Here is an 18191-nt window from a genome sequence, read left to right as displayed (position 1 = left end):
TTCACCCTTGGGGTACTCTCCTGTCCAACAAAAGCTGCACATTCGCGTGGTCAATAGCTGGCAAACTTGGTTTATCTAAGTATCATTAGAAACAACAACACATTTCAAAAATATTTCTTTAAATCCTGTTTTCTCAACCAATTCAGCATTGAAAAAACCGTTCGGAAAACTTTTTTTAGAAAAATTGAGTAAAAATGGCTGACTCTCAAAGAGAAAAGTATGATTTTTTTAAAACTACCTACTCTATAAAGACAAAGACTGAACTACGAATGACGAAGGAGATCGAATTGTTTCTGATTTATCAAATTTTTAAATAAATCGCATATTTAAAAGTTAATTTCTCGAGAAATGTCCGACCAAATTTTTTTCACAAATTTTATATTTTTTCTTTCAAAATCACATGCTTTAAAATTATGTAAACATTTATTTACCTAATAGTTCAAAAAAATTTCTGATGTGAAATGATAAAAAATGATTGTGCATGGAGTAATCCTTGGATAAGCAAATTTTATACAGTAAACTATTAGGACTATATTTTTCAGATTGCGGTTACTATCATAATTTGAGGGTTAAGAGCCTAAATCCGTCGAAAATAAGGTGTGTTTATTCATACAAAATACGTTTTTGTGTCTGATTTTGTAACTTAAAATATCATCTGCACAAATTAATTAACATATGTAAGTCCTCGAATCATTAAGATTAAGTCTTAGATTCTTGACTTAATCTTAATTAATTAAGTCCTATCATTAAATTAAAAGCTATTTAGGGTCAAGTACAATGTATAGATATATATACGCACTATGTACATTTATTTATATTTACAAAGATATTTTTAAAAAAATGTGCATTAATATTAGATCCAAATATTTATACATTAATTTTAATATGATATATACGGTTGATATTATTATTCTAGAAAATGTCTCCCAGAGATTAATCTGACGAATTTGATGAATTGAAAATGCAGTGGTGATCATACAGAATTTACAAATAAATTAAATGCATCGGTTTCCTACTACGAATTAAATACCTTATTTCTTTCTTTGGTGCCTACCGGGTATAAGGCATTTCCGTGTACTAGCACATGAAAAAAAATCAGGAGTTTATAAAGTAAAAAGTATTATAAAGTAAGGAGTTAAAAAGTAGGAGTATATAAAGATGTCAATATTAAAAAATTGACATCTTTAAATGTACGTAAGTCTGATTAATTGTAAAGTCTGTTCTTTTGAAGTTTTCAGAAAAACATTACTGGCATTTAGCTTTAGCAATGTTAAGTTTTATTGAAAAAGCAATATAGATTCATAATATTTTTAATTTCGCCAGCTTTTGTCACACTAACGCTCAGCTGACAGGCGTATATCTGAATTATTTGAAAAACTGGGTGTTGGCAGAATCGTTTAAAACCACATTTATTAAACATAAAACTAAATAAGATCTAGACATTATGCTACCACTAAAAGTTACTCCAGATAAAATGATTAAAGTGGCAGCTATGCTGAAAAATGGGACATAGAACGTTGCGCCAATTTTGATTAGAAAAACGATAATCTTTTCAAAGTTTTTCAACATGCCAATTGTGAGTGATAATTCCCACACCCGTAACAAAATGTTGCATTCTCAATTAGTATGCAACAATGTATTTTCCTGCGATATCTTATTTATAAAGATGTAAAAAAAAAGAAAGTGGAACTGGGTCGATGTGTTTGATTCCCAAAGAAGAAAACGATGTTGTTCGTAATGTCTGTTCCCAGAAACTGAGCGATTAACCATCGCAGTAGACGAGATTTCTACCGGTTGATAGCAAAGAAAGTTGGACGGACACCAAACCACAGAGGGGGCACGAGGCAAAGGGGTGTACCAATCCAAAAATACCTCTTCCATTTCCAATTCTCATTCCCAAGGTTGGGTTGGATCCGTGTGAGTTCTGCTGGTGACAAAAACAATCGACCTTCTGGACGAATATAGTTCTGGAAAGGAAGGGGGAATCAAAGATAAAAACACCTTTTCATCGGTGGTTGTTCCACATTGCCTCGTGTGGATTGGAATCCAACCGTAATGAATGGGTGGTCCCCTTCCCGTTTTAAAAAAAGCTCATTCCCTTTTCGTCTCCCCGGGATAATGGTGACAAAGATATATTTGATAACACACTTTGAAACTCTGTATGCTTTTGATACATTCAATTCGCGTTGCATAAGGCACCTTTATAAGGTACTTCTTTTTTTTTTCTTTCGTTCTCAGCCGAAGATTAGAGATTACAGGCTCCTGAATACAAATTTCATGATTGAAATATTTGATAAGATATTATACAGTCAAACATTGCTAATTGGCACCTCGGTTTGGTAAATTTTTCGATAGCTCAAAGAAAAAAATGTTTCTGTTATATATTCGCTGCAGTCAATGTTAAAAAAACCTTGAATTCATGGGGAGCATGACTGAATATTTTCAGCGGTGTCAAAGATATATTTGATAACTCTTTTTGAAACTCTGTATGCTTTTGGTACATTCCATTCGTGTTTCATAGGGCAACTTTAAAAGGTAATACTTATTTTTCTTATCTCAGATGAAGATAAGAGTTTTTGGAGACACAAGTTCAAGAATTCCAAAATCAAATGTGTTCAAGTTCTGGCAAAATGAAAATATTTTTCTTAAAAAATAAGCAAATTTTAGTATCTTTTCTCCATCAATGAAAAAAATATTCCCACTTGGCGTAAACTTTAACCGCAAAATAATAATATAAGATACAACAGATTTTTTATTGATAAACTTTGCGGAAAGTTTTGTTGATAGCAGGTATTTATGATGGACGCCATTGAAGTAGAATGGGGCAAACAAAATTATGTTATCAATGAATAAAGAGTAAATCTCATAAAAATTGTCATTCCCAAATCTTGCATCCATTTTTTACCACAATTGTCGCTAGTCGCCCTTCAGTGATTAAATCTCAAACATTTATTTTAGAATTTCTTAATAAAAAAACATCTGTATAAAATTCATACTCTCCAAAATAATTTTATGTGGTCACTTTTTATAATATTGAGACAAATCCCTTCAAATTATACCCTTTCCTATTCTAACAGTGATTTGCAGTTTTTGTACGATGTTTCTCTTGTCGAGTGGTCAGAGTGTGTGATCCTTAATCCCGAGAAGAAGAAAAAAAGCTTTGGTCGCTGAGAGCAGACATACGACTAGAACATTAAAAAAGCTTTGGTGAATGAGAGCAAACATTCGACAGGAGCAGTAAAAAAAATTTGGTGGCTGAGAGCTGACATACGACTAGAACATTAAGAAAACTTTGGTGACTGAGAGCAGACATACGACTAGAACATTAAAAAAACTTCGGTGGCTGAGAGCAGACATACGTATAGAATAGTAAAAAAAAACCTTGTTGGCTAAGAGCAGACATACGGCTGGGGTAGTAGGAAAGATTTGGTGGCTGAGAATAGAAATATGATCACAAATTATATTCTTTTCAGATGAGAATATTTTGAATTTTTTTTAAACTTTTATTTATTTATTTATTTTTGAAAATATTTTAACAGTATGGCCGCATACCGGACGAAAAGAAAAAATTCGTTGCTAAATTATTTCGTTACATAAATCGTTTCGTTATTCGTTAAACTACACTCATGTCCCAAAGTTAAGGAACTTAGACTTTCAAATAACGTACGAAATAGCAAATTTGATTTGACAAAATAAAATTATGGCAAAAACAACTATTACAAAAAGGGCTTAATCGGGAATTAATAGGTATCACAACCAAATTCATAACTTAAATTTAATTAACTTTCAGTTTCTTTCTGTCACTTTTTTTCTTTTATTCGGAGACTTTTTATTTTAACTTTTAAAATTTTCTTCTGTTGATATGCCTTTAAAAAGCTATTGTTTTTATAAAAATATAATTGAATTTAACCTCGTTTGTCTGTATTGAGTAGCCCAACGGGCAGTTTTATGGCACATAAATAAATGCCTTATTGTTTGAGTCCAGCTGATTTAGTTGAGAATTTTTTTTTTAAATATTTTATCCCATTTATAAGTTTACTACACTTAAGTAAACAACACTTTAGCGAGTTAAAAAAAAATATGTACGTTTTTCCACCACCAACCGCCCCTCCTAGAAGTTGGAAACCTTTGCTTATTGTAACACCTGAAATTTACGTTTTAAAATAAATAATACTCACTTACTGTCACAAAAATTTCAACTTTTATTTTGTTATTGTAAGGGATATTGTTTTGTTGTTGTTTTGTTCTAGGCCAAATTTGTTTTTCTTTCTCATTGGTGGTTTATTTCCGTAGATTTCATAAAAAAGAGGTATTTTAAAGCATTCTGGCATTACCTTAAATTTTAAAAAATATATCTGTGCTTTCATAACCTTGCCCTCGAGAAAAAGAGAGCTTCTTAATTTATTATTTTCTAAATTTGTTTGAGGGACCTTTTTATTCTCACAAACCGTCTTGCTGAAATTTATCGTGGTTTAATGACAATATTGGTGTTGTTATAAATTCCAAAACGGTGTTCCGCGGAACCCTAGGGTTCCGTTAACTCTGTTTTTAACCAGTAATAACTATATTTAGATCCAATCAGTAATCTATTATTTATTCAATGTTTCGGTTGCTTATAGGAACTTATTTATGAAAAATAGCAGAGAAATTTTTTAAACAAATACTTTTCTAGTAACAATATACTGAATAAATTATGAAAAAGCTTTGCATTCATAAAAAATTTCGCAAGTACTTTTCAACTAAAATTATCAAATTCAGGAATAAAAATTTACGTTTCTCTGTTTATGAAATGATTTGTTTTTCCTCTACAAATTTCTAAATTAGTTACAAAATTCATAAACAGATGGCGATACATACTGAACAAACTATAAAGTAATGTTTTCTGGTGCATGTCAGGCTGATTTGCACAGGCGTCAATTAATTATATCCTCAGACTGCATTAATTTTATAACAGTCGTTGAACAGCCGACCCGATATTGGTGTTACGACTACTAATGTTCAACTCCGTAGCCTTGTAATTTCAAGCCCTAACCTAGAAGGCAAGGAACTCATGGATCAAATATTGGGAAAAATTTTCCTTCGTGGAGGGCTTTTTGATGGAACTAACTTGCATTTGCGATACGCGGAAAGGAAAACAACGAGAACCTCCACCGGTTAGCCCGACGACAAAGGGACATCATTAACATGTTTTTATTATTATTATTTATTTCCAATATCCATCTAAGTTAACATTTCGTAACATTCAGGCATTTACAGGGCAGATTCGTTGGCCACCCTTTCAGGGGCACCCTAATATTAGGTGGGCCAACGTTGCTCCAACAGTAAGGGCAGATAGTGCAGAGAATGAAAGAACATCCATGCCTTGTCCAGAATTCGAACCCAGAACCTTTCTGATGCATGACCAGTTCCCTGATCCTTACACGTCGGCTCATTAACGTGTAGTAGCGCGTAAAACAATACATGAACATGATTTTTAGAAGATCTGTTAACAAGGAAAATAAAAAAGCCACAATTTAAATACAATGGAAGAAAAGCAATGATTTTAAACTATATATATCATGTGACCGTTAAGAATTATCTGGGCTTTAGAATGGATAAATAACTTAAATATTTTAAAAAAGTATTAAACTTTTTTAAAAATCGCCAATTTGGCGACATTTTTTCACCTAGATGAAAAATATTAAAATCACTGCCTTATTATTAGTTTTTGCAAATATTTATGATCCCAGATAGTGCTACATTGGAGTAAGTTTTTAAATATTAAAAATTTTTATTACACGAGCTCTTCGTTTTTGCAAAGCTATGACTTTTCTCCATGTTGACATTTTGTGCCATTTTCAGAATAATCATAGACAACGCTGGCTTTAGATAGGCTAAAATTGACCCAACAGTCACCAGTAATTGTAAAGTAACTGTTGCAAACTCATAGCAGTTATAAAAATAGCATATTATTCGCAAAAAAGCATCATTTCATATGAGGATGGAGCATTCGAAAAACAGCCTTAAAACATAAACTTCATCACCACAGGAAGAAACTGTTCTAAAAAGCGAAAAAGTGTTTTGGCAGCCCTTGTTCAATTATTTTAGCAAAAATAATAATAATAAAAATAATATTTAAGATACTTTTTGTGGAAAAACTTTGTCATGTTATTATAAATGACTCCTGAAAACTACTCGACTCTTCAATATATAGTGCGCAAAAAAAAACGGGCCACCTTAAATAACTTTTGATCTAAGGATCGAATCTTCACGTTCTATAACTATCAATATTAATGGTTGGGAAGGGGTGACCTCAAATATTCTACTTAATTAGCGCAAACGATATTTTAAATTACGAAATCAGACACTTAAACGTACTTTCTCTGAATAAACATACCTTCTTTTCGACGGATTCGGATTTCTGACTCCCAAGATATAGTGAATAGCCGTAATCTGAGAAATATGGTCCCATTAGTTTGGTCAGAAGAGCCGTCCAAATTTCGGACCCCTTTATTGCTAATGCAACTTTTTGCATATTTTGCGAGAAATCGCGAGTAATTTCTTGCATACAATTATAAAACTAGTTTATCCTAAGATAATTCCATACGAAACATAACTTTCAGTAAATATTTATTATTTTTTATTATTTTATTTAAGAACGGTCGAGGAATTATGAATTGTAAGGCAAACAATTTTTTTCATTATTTTAAAGACAGCATTTTTAAATGGCAAAATACAAAATGTGGGCGAAATTGGAAGAATAGTTTCTGAGAGATCGAATTTCGAAAAAGGCGTATCTTTTAAATTCGATTTCTCGCGAACTATTCGACCGATTTCGCTCAAATTTTGTATTTTGCCATTTATAATTACTTTCTTTAAAATGATGTAAAAAATTTTATACGTTTCTATTCAAAAATTTTTACTGTTGTTAACACTAACTAGAAAGACTTAGTACAGTGAATTCGCGATAACTCGAATCTGAGGGGACTGACGAAAAACTTCGACGCATCGGAAGTTCGACTTACCGTTAGTTTCGGTTTTGGACTTTCAAAATATTGTCGGATAATTTAATTAATGCTTATTAATTACAAATCTTCTAAATGCTTACAATATTTAAGATCATTTTTCTGACAAGCCATTTACGAGAAGACTGTTTGAAGCACTTTATGATACCCTGGTCCATCGGCTGCAACTTTGCTGTTGTGTTTGGCGGGAGAAACTGCAAGTTTACTGCTTTCAAATTAGGTAGATCACTATGTGCTGTGCATTTATCCATAAAGAGTATCACTTTTCTTTTTTTAGCGAAGAATTTCCGATCCAATTTTCTTACATAGTCTTCAAATAAAACTGATGTCATCCAAAACTTTTTGTTAGACTTGTAATCCAAAGGATACGTTTTTACATTCTTGAAACATCGGGGATTTCGGTATTTTCCGATAACAAGTAAGGGCAATTTCTCTGTCCCAGACGCATTTCCTCCAACTAGGACAGTCAAACGTTCCTTGCTCATTTTACCCCCTGAGCAGTTTTCATCCTTAAACATCATAGTCTTATTTGGAAGACATTTAAAAAATAAACCCATTTCATCAATATTGAAAACATCATTTTAACTGTATCCTTGAAGTAAATTTGGTAACGTTTCATTTAACCACTGTTCACATACTTCAAGAGGGACAGCTTTAGCTTCTCCATGAAGAGTGCGAAAGACATTGTGTGTGTGTTGCAAAGGAAGGGGCAAGATATCAGCTCCTAGGTTTTTTTTCTTGCTTTAAAAGATCCAAAAAAAAATCGAGTTAAAGGGAGTAAAATTCGAGTAATCGAGAATAATTAACATGAAATTGAAGATAAAAGGGTCGGGACCTCATAAAAAAATCGAGTTATAGTAATATTCGAGTTATCGTACTTCGAGTTATAGCGAATTGACTGTATATACCTATATTGACCAAAAGCAGTCAAATTGACTGCATTGTGAAAGAATAACTAATGCGTGAAGAAGTTTGTTTAATTAATTTTTAATGTTTTTTATATTTTTTTTACGGTTATATAACGAGTTATTAGTAAATATTAACAATAAAAAAATTTACTACACTTGGAAGGAAAATATTAATTTATGCATTAATATTTGTGCATTTTTTATAAATGAAAAAGCAGTTAAAAAGCAGTCAAAATGACTTCCTTTAGGCAACCTAGTGTTAAATAAAATAATAAAAAACTATAAATATTTACTAAAAGTTTTATCTTTGGATAAACAAGTTTTATAATTGTGTGCAAAAGTTTTTCAATTCGCTTAAAAAGTTCTTGAGATATGGCGAAATACGTAAGAAATAAATTTAACATTAAGGGGTTCGAAATTTAGATCGCTCTCCTGGTCAAACTATTAGTACCATATTTCCCAGATGAGGGCTACCTCTTATATATTGGAGAACCCGAAATCCGAATCAGTCGAAAAATACATATGTTTATTCAGAGAAAGTATGTTTTTGTGTCTGATTTCGTGGCTTTAAACATCGTCAGCACTAATTATGTAGCATATTTGAGGTCCCCCTCTTTAACCATTAAAATCGAATCCCAGAATGTGAAGATCCGATCATTAGAACAAAAGTTATTTAGGGTGGTCCTGGTTTAATTTTGCGCACTGTACTTTTCTTTCCTTTTTTGGAGGGAAATGTATGGGATTTGAGATGAAAAATTTGAATCACTGTGAACAAGCAAGTGAGGCATGTTTTTCGGTGCATTTTTGACTCAGAATTGAATAAAACCACTCAATCGAAAAATTATAAGCGTTTTATGTACAAAAAGTACAAATTTGTACTTTTACAGATCTGATCTAAACACGTTAGACATTATTTTTATGTAATTTGTGCACGTTCTACCAAATGAGATTATACAAAATTCAATTGAACAAATAGTTCAAAAGTAGCAAGAGATTTTAAGTATAAAAAGTACTACTTTGGGCACGTACTTATGTATGAAGTAATCAATGCTAAAATTATTCAACTTACATTTAAAATTAAGAATAATACATAAAAACATAAACTTAGCTAACACTACAAGAAATTTTCCCAAAGGCGTAGAAAATTAGCATCCCTGTATATGTCAAGTTTTAATGTAATATATTACGATGAATTTTAAATAAATACTCCATATTTTTCCATGTTCACACGTTCTTGTTCTTTTTTTAAAAAAACAGTTTAGTTTTTAAATCTTAGTTTTGTTTGCCAAATATTTCAATAAAAAATTATAAGTTTGCTACATAATGCTTATTTTCAGGAATGAATTCATTCATTACTTCTTTAGCGAAAATGTGTGAAAATTTTTTCTTTTTATCATATTTCGCAAAACGTTCGGTTGACACTCATGGGGGAATCCTTCTTTTATACATGAATTTCCCCAATGAATAAATGTCTCAAATTTAAAGCGGAAAATGTATCACTTGTTGAATTACTTCTAAAAGAATTGTTACAAATTTTCTTTTTTTTTAATTCAAAGAAAGATACCTTAATAGAAATATACCTTAATACTTCTACGCTTTATTTTTCCTCAAATAAGGAGATTTTTAAAATATTTCTAGAATATTTTCTTCACAGACGCAGAGCTGTCATCTCGGAAGTTTTAACTCTCTCCAATATTTATAATAGTAATGAAATCATAGTTACGTAAAAATATATTTTATCAACTTTAGCAACAGTTAAAAGAAAACAAGCTAGTTAGCTTTTTATTTATTTATTTATTTATAACTAGCTGAATAGCCGTTCTAGGTTCGGGGGGGGGAATAAAAGAATAAATAAAATCAGTACTGAACGTCACTTCAAAATCGTGCACAAAATTGAAGGACAAATTAACGACACATGTCAAAAAAAAAAAAAAAAACTNAAAAAAAAAAAAACTAAAATAATAACAATATTTTTCACGAGGGCTGCTTTTTAAGTAAGAGCTGTTTGAAAATAAAAACCAAACGGATGAAAACTTTCCTTCAGCACTTATCATACCTTACAACTAGATTTATTTTATTTTATTTTATAATCGTCTTTGAACAGCTGACCCAATTGTTGGGTTTACGATTACTAATGCTCAACTCCGTAGCCTTGTAGTTTTGAACCCTATCCAGAAGACAAGGGAGCTCCTGGATCAAGTATTGGGAGATATTTGCCTTCATGGAGGACTTTTTGATGGAGCTAACCCGCTCTTTCGTTACACGGAGAAGAAGACCACGAGAACTTCCCACGGTTAGCCTAACGGCAAGGGGACTCAAGCCCATGATCCGTCTACCACTGAAGATATTTCACTGCAGCAAGGTGGTCGGTGCAAGCCGGATGCGGAATCCGTATCGACCAGCTATCGCCGGGGTCGAACCCCGGTTCACCTCATTGGAAGGCGAACGCTCTAACCCCTGAGCCAACGTGGCTCACAACTAGTTTTAGATTACCCTCATCATAGTAACTTGTTACCAGCTCCCAAGAGGTCAGGACAGTTTTCACGCCTTCGTCGTCGTTGTTCTGGTTGCCGTCTTAATGGTGTTTGAAACATCGAAAAAGATGAAAATGGTTCAGCGCAAGGTCTGGGCTGTATTGAGGGGTGCTCCAAAACTTCCCAGCTAAAAAACTCCGATAAAGATCGGGATTAAGCTGTACAGAGAGTCATTGTCATGGAGTAGCAAAATTTCAGTTGAACGGTTCGTAAACTCCACAAATCTGCCGATGAATGTATACAGCAGACAGGTTTTCTGCCAACTAAAACCGCATCACTGACAGTACGTCATACGCGAAACTGAGATTTATTAAACTTGAATATTTTAAAGACACAGAACTGACCGTTTTGAAGACACAGAACTGACCGTATTGGTTACCTACACAGCTGTAACTGAGTACAGTTATTCCCAACGGCATATTATCACTGGCATCAATAATTATATTTTCGATTTTTACGTTTATCCTCAACGAATTAGTACCATTTCTAAATTAATTTCAATTTTTAGTACAATTTTTTTGTAGTAACATGTTTTAAAAGCATAACTATAAACAAAATAAACACGTGGATTCACGTAACCTTAGGATTCACGTAACCTTGGTCACGTAGTCTGCCTATGCTTCAATGATCACGTTGATCATTCAGATAATCTGGCATAACGAATAAAAAATAATTAGGTATTACAGAATGCGCAATAAACAACTGTTTTGATTAGAGCTATAAGCTAGTAAATATTACCTATGTTATCTTTATTTGACAAAATTGAATCCTCTATAGCTTATTTTAAAACAATGGCTTCCGCTAAACCAATCAGAAAATTCCATTTTTTAAATGTCTCTGTATAAGAAATGTAATTCAAAATTCGAAAATCGGGCTTCGTAATTTGTTTACAATCGTAATCATTCAGCTCCATGTTGAATGACGTATTCTTAAGAGAATACGGTTTACCCGTAATTGGGTATGCAGACACACATACACTTCTTTATTTTGTTATATGATACTTAGGGTATTAAAAATTAGTGGAGAGAAAAATCATTTTAAGTCATTGTAATCCGATTTATTTAAATGCCGAACTAAGAGTAAACATTCCAAATTAAAAAATAGTAAAAGTTTTCATTAAAGATGTTGTTTTTTTCTATCGGTTCGTAACCAAATCGAATTTGATACCGACCCACATTATCATTTGATGTGGTAGTTTTCAATGCATTATTTATTTCTGAAATAGACTGATAGCACAAACAAACTCGACAAAACACGAACTTTGAGTGACATCGGTCGAATAGTTCCTGAGAAATCAAATTTTAAATATCTGACTTTTTTAAAATTTCTTAGGAACTATTTGACCGATTTCGCTCAAATTTTTTTTCTCAGTATATAAAATTACATTCTTTAAAATTATGTCAAAAATTGTATACCTTACAATTCAAAAATTTTTCGACTACTAATAAATAAAACAATTAAAAAAAATATTTACTTAAAGTCATTTCTTGCACGGAATTAACTTTAAGCTAATTTTAAAATTGCGTGCCAAATTTTTTTGTAATTCGCCAAATAATTTCTCGACATATGGCAAAATATAACGCAAAAAATAAAATAAGCATTAAGGGGCCTAAACTTTGCGTCGCACTTCTGACCAAACTATGGGGATGGAAACCATATTTCCCAGATTGCGGCTACCCCTTATATTTTGGAGATCAGAAATCCAAAGTCATCGAAAAAACGGTATGTTGATTCAGAAGAATTACGTTTTTTAGTCACCACAATTTCGACACAAACTGCCCGAAACTGCCTTCACGCTGTAGGTCTGCATGCTAGCCGACCAAATGTGTGTGTCACGTTAACAGCAAGGCCCCATCGCGCCCGGAGGAAGTGAGCAACAAAACATATGAACTGGAGGAGAAATGAACACGTTCTTCCGTTTATCCTGATAATGGGCGTATTTTCATCTGGAGGGAACCTGGCACTAGAAAAATCCTGGTTTCGTGCACGAAAGTGTAAGATTTGGAGAAGGGGTAGTGATAGTCTATGCTGGCATCTCTATATCATTCGAAATGGATCTCTGACTGGTCGGCGATATAGGGAACATTTTTGGGAAATTCTAGGCAGGCCAAAACCTGGATGCCTACCACCCGCACAAACTTTCCAAGAACTGGAAAGAGCTCTTCTGGAGGAGTGGGACAGAATTCACCAACCCTTTATTATTAATCACATTGACTCGATGCCTCAAAGGTGTTCAACGTTGCTGGCCGTCCGGAGAAACCATACCTCCCCTACTAAAAACTATCTTCTTTTAAAGAAACACTTTTTTTATTTGTTTTTCTCAAATGCACGAATTGTGTTTTCTTCCTTTTGTACACAAATGCTCAATAAAATGCATTTTGTTCTGCCAAACAAATGTCATTTTTATCTCATATAACCTACTACGTCTCTCGATAATGTATCAATCATTTAAACAATTCATAAGGTGCAAGATCAACCCACAACCTCAATATCCTTTAATTGTTTTGAGCATTTTATTTTGGTGATAGTGAACAAAATTTATCTGAATTAGCAACCCTATCTATGTCAATAATTTTCACTAAGTGAATAATATATTTCCATGTACGTATATCGAATCATTGTGGTGCTTTGGAATGTTTTATACTAACAAATATATTTTATGGCTTATACTAAGCTACTACTTTAATAATTTTGGCGGATTACTGAGAGTCAATGATTGTACAAATATATTTTGGTCAACAGATATCAGTAAAAACAATTTATGTCTTCAATCACTTTTTTTAATTATAATTTTAGCTTATTTTAGTAAAAAAAAAAACTTAGTAAAACATCCATAAAAAACTTAAACTCTAAATTATTATGCTGCTAGAAATTTCTCAGAAAAAATGGTTAAAAAACATTTCATTTAATTGTTATTTTACCATATTCTAACAAAACAGTCAAATAACCATAAGTATCAAACTATTAAGTGTGGAAAAAAATACGTTTAGTAACTACTTTCACCTAATTTGGTTAAATAACCAGTACTAAACCAGCTTAATGAAGCCACTTGGCTCCTTTCGGTACATATTATAGCCAAGAAGGCTAATCTGTCAATCTCATGGCCGACAAAATGGGAGTTCGAGTCGCAGGGTTGACACCACAATATTTCCTAAATTTCTTTCAATACATGAAAAGTTTCCAGTATCCTGCACTCCCCATTTGTGACCTTTGACTATTAGAAATCAATAATCTCATTCATGCATAGATAACAGCAACATAAAGTTGCTTAATACAAAAAAGTCTAATATTTCCCACCTCTAGCGGTAGGGGAAATTAATTAAACCACATTTCACGGTTCATTTGATAAAACACCACATAAATACAACCCAATTAATGTCCCTTACCAAACGAAGACTCTAGCTTCAATGTCCAGTTAATTTTTTTTTACGGTTTTGAAATCACACTAGTTTTAAATGGTTGAAAAACAGTTCAGTTTCATATTCATGGTTTTTTAAACATATTAGTTATGAAGGTTTGAAAACCGTTAATAAAAATGTTCTTCACCGTAAACTTTACGGTTAATTGGATGGACAGATTGCTTCCGGTTACTTTACCGCAATCTTAGAATGTAAATTCTAACAGCATAGCAAATATAAAAAAATTTGTTTTTAAAAATTCTGAATCTATTTAACAGGTCAGTACTGTTTTCATATTTTTATACTTTAAAACAAACTGAGGAACTTCTCCAAGAGAAACCCAGAGCAGACTTTCGAGTCAAATCTAAATTGAATCGACAACAGTACTCTACCAAAGTAACTCAATTTAAGCAGATTCCAGTTCCTTTTTTCCTCACAAAATGAAAAAGAAAAATATTTTTTACTTCCTCTCTTTACTAGCGGGGAAGACATTTTTTGTAGTAAGTAAATGAAAAAATAAAATAGAGAAAACTTTCAACACGTGAAAGTGGGGAAAAGCGGTAATCAAAGAGCCGGGATCGAAAAATAAAAGACTCAAGAAACGAGAAATTGGAATGAATTCAAAGAAAATAATGTCAAGATGGGGTGACGGAAACGAAAAAAGACTAAATATTTCAGTCTTACGTAGCAAAATTTTCTCTTTCAGTGTTTCTTGTAATTATGCAAACTGTTTAGGTAGTTTACAAAACTAGGAGGCTCCACCCCATGCTCGCTCCGCTCACCAACTCTCATGGTTGCATCTTTTCTCAAAAATGATAAATAGTCATGATTTAAAGCAAAAAGTAAGAAAAAATTCGTAAAAAAGCACTTAAAATTACAATTATTGGCAAACTAATAAAAATTTCCAAAAAAAAGAAACTCGTAATCATTAACCACCGTTACAATCTTGCTGCCGACAGAGCGGCCCGAATGGTATTTTTTACTATAAGTTCAAAAGTTAATGATTCTCAAACTAATTATCGAATGTTAGCTTTTTTCATTCCATCGTACATTTTGCTACTGACCTTCTTATTTTTAAATTTCTAAATCTTACAATTTATGCACAACAAAAAAAAATTTAACGTTATGTTGAACATTCAAAACAGACGTGACGGATTTTTTTTTCTTCCTCATAGATAGATAGAGATAATGGGGTATCATAATCACTAACATCAATTTTTGGATATTTTATGAAAAACGAAGTTAAAAAAAAAAACTACCCTTACTTAAATGATCCAAAATTAATATATAAGAGTTTAAAAAAATGCCCTCAATATCTGTCAAATCATTATCTGGATTAATTACTGTAGAAGTAGAATTGAAAGCATCAACACCAGTTAGATTAAAGGTTGACACCCAAAGGTGGTTATTCGAAAAACCTTTCTTTTTTTTCTTCTATTTTCCCTTAAAAATCAAACTTATGGAGCTTGTATTAGATCAATAAGTTACACAAATAGAAAATCAAACCTACTAGTTTAATTCAAGTGTTTTTTTTTTAGTATAACACTTTCATAAAGTCGTTAGCAACTTAAATCCTATATAGGGTGCTATAAAACTGATAATCACAGCTGTAAGCGTGATATAAATTACCAAAATAATCAACTTTCACCATACAATATGCATACATGCCACCTTGAACGTTTGTTGGGAAATGTTCCTAATCTACTACAAGAAAAAAGGAAAAACACCACTTGCATCTATTTTAGAGGGCTTGTAATAAAAAAATAAAAATAACCGTGGCACTTAGAGCCTGATGATTCGAGTAATACTAATTGTGACAGTTTGAAGTCCAGGGTTAGGTGTCGATTTCAGCGATTTTTTTTTTTAAATTTTCTTTTTTTTATCGTGTCCATGGACAATTAAATGGCCTCGTATGCCTTCAAAACAGCATCCGCAAGCTCCAATACATCATTACTGTAAAGGATCTCACGAAGTTCTGAAGCCAGTGGCACCATACCCAGTTATAAAACATATGGGGTAAGGGCTGGGCACTCGAGAATGTGATCCGGAGTAAGTTGGACCTCGGTGCAGTTCTTGCAGGGAATATAAGTTCTTATTTCGTTGGGAAGAATTTTCATCCCTTTAAAGTGGTTTGTTCTTAGTCTAGTAATTGTTGATGTTAAGATTCGGGAACAATCAAAGTCAGTAATGAGGGGTTTCCTGACGGAATGGGGCAGAAGTCTGTGTCTTGCAACAGCATTTGCGTCTGCAAGCGTGATGGTAGTGCAAGGTTGGTCGGCACCTCTGCCTTCCTTAGCCAAGGAGTCCGCACACTCGTTACCCTCAATATTCACGTGCGCCGGTATACATTGTAGCAAGCAGGATTTCAAATTGCCGAGCAAGCCTTCAAGTATGACATTTAAAGCAGAGGTAACGTTGGTTTCACCGTTGTTGATTGCCTCCAAGGCCGCTTTTGAGTCGGAAAAAATTACCAATCCCTCAGTTGTGTCTGAAATCTCCTGATTGGTCATATAAAATGTGAGTGCCTCCTTAATCGCAAGAAGTTCACTGGTAAAGTTTGAAGCAATTAAGCCTGCAGCAATTGATAACATCTATAATTGTTTACATATAATTACTGTGCTATGTCATCAATTGTTTATTATCGCAATTAAAAGTAATTACGATTACAAGCAACCATGATCTGTGATTACATGTAGTGATGATTAAATGTCAGAGATGCCAACTGCTCCGGGCACACCAAAATAATTATAAAAATAAATAACTACTATGTAAATTTTACAAATATTCAACTATTTTTGCTTACTTTTTAAAAGGTATAGCATGCCATAAATACTATAAAGTGGTGAACTATATAAGCCTACGAATTATTTAGAAATAGTGGTGAATAAAAACTTAATAATTTGAATTTATTAAACCAAGAATCGCAATTGATAAACTACCACTTTAAAATACATATTTGCTGTCCGGAGCAAGTTGGCATCTCTGAAATGTAGCCAGAATAAGTAATCATGGTCACATGGGATCATAATTGAAGATTCCATGTCATCATAACTACAATTAATCAAAAAGTGTGGTAACAAGTAATCATGATTGCAAGTTATCGCGATAACATGCAAGCTATCGAAATATGCGATAACAAATAATTACGAGTCTCTGTCATAAATTTACAAATAATTGTGAATACAAGTAAACTATGCGATTACAGTACGAATTCTAGTTCAATAGGACATACAATATATAAAGGTACGTATAAACAGACTATGTATTAACTTATGTGCGTACATTCAATGTGTGTAGTACACGCAAAATTTGTTTGCGTACTGTAATACATGATGTAAATACATGATTTGTATTTAAGTACATAAATTTTTCCACCTAGAGGAAAAATAGATGTAAGTTTTTAAATATTAAAAAAGCAGCCTAGGTTTTAAAATATTAAAAACCTAGATGCAAGTTCTTAAATATTAAAAAAGTAGATGACAAATGCCTTTTGTTTTTACAAAACTGTGGCTTTTCTCCATATTGATGCTTTGTGCCATTTTCAGAATAAGCACAGACGGCTTTAGAAGGCTAAAATTGACCTAGCAGGTAACTGTTGCAAGGTAACTGTTGCAACTGGTAACTGTTGCAAACTCACACCAGTTATGGAAATAGCATATTATTCGCAGAATAAAGCATAATTTCATATGACGATGGAGCATTCAAAAAACAGCCTTGATCAGCCTTAAAACAGAAAGTGTTCCAAAAAGCGAAAATTTGATTCCTGAAAAAATTAATATTTAAGATATTTTTTGACGAAAAGCTTTGTAATGTTATTATAAATGATTCCAGAATACTACTCCACTCTCCAATGTACAGAAAAATAAACGGACCACCATAAATAACCTTGGATTAAATAATCGAATCTTCACGTTCTATAACTCAATATTAATGGTTCGAAAGGGGTGACCTCAGATATGCTACTTAATTAGCACAGACGATATTTTAAATTACAAAATCAGACACAAAAACGTACTTTCTTTGAATAAACATACCTTTTTTTCGACGGATTCCTGAATTCCAAGATATAGGGAGTAGCCGTAATCTGTGAAATCTGGTCCCATAAGTTTGATCAGAAGAGCAGTCTAAATTTCGAACATCTTAATGTAACATTTTGCGTATTTCACGAGTAATCTCGAGAACTTTTTAAGCGAATTGAAAAATTTTTGCCCACAATTATAAAATTCGTTTAGCAAAGATAATTCTATGCAAAACATAATTTTTAATAAATATTTATTATTTTTTATTATTTAATTTAATAATGCTCGAAAAAGTTTTGAATTGCAAAGCATACAAATGGAAAGATAC

General features: G+C 32.5%; 1 protein-coding gene across 1 annotated transcript; it reads right to left on the bottom strand.

Moving 5' to 3' along the window:
• Positions 1–15844: 15844 nt before the first annotated feature.
• LOC122269522 (uncharacterized) lies at positions 15845–16435 on the bottom strand. The gene has a single exon (XM_043043155.1). The coding sequence runs from the start codon at positions 16433–16435 to the stop codon at positions 15845–15847; it is 591 nt and encodes a 196-aa protein (XP_042899089.1).
• Between the last annotated feature and the right edge of the window lie 1756 nt (positions 16436–18191).

The sequence above is a fragment of the Parasteatoda tepidariorum genome, chromosome 2, assembly GCF_043381705.1.
Source record: "Parasteatoda tepidariorum isolate YZ-2023 chromosome 2, CAS_Ptep_4.0, whole genome shotgun sequence".
Lineage (NCBI taxonomy): Eukaryota > Metazoa > Arthropoda > Arachnida > Araneae > Theridiidae > Parasteatoda > Parasteatoda tepidariorum.
This window is presented reverse-complemented; position numbering and strand designations above follow the sequence as displayed.

Bases quoted from the DNA above. Each gene is read 5' to 3' on its own strand.
- LOC122269522 (XM_043043155.1), bottom strand. From the start codon at position 16,435: ATGTTATCAATTGCTGCAGGCTTAATTGCTTCAAACTTTACCAGTGAA.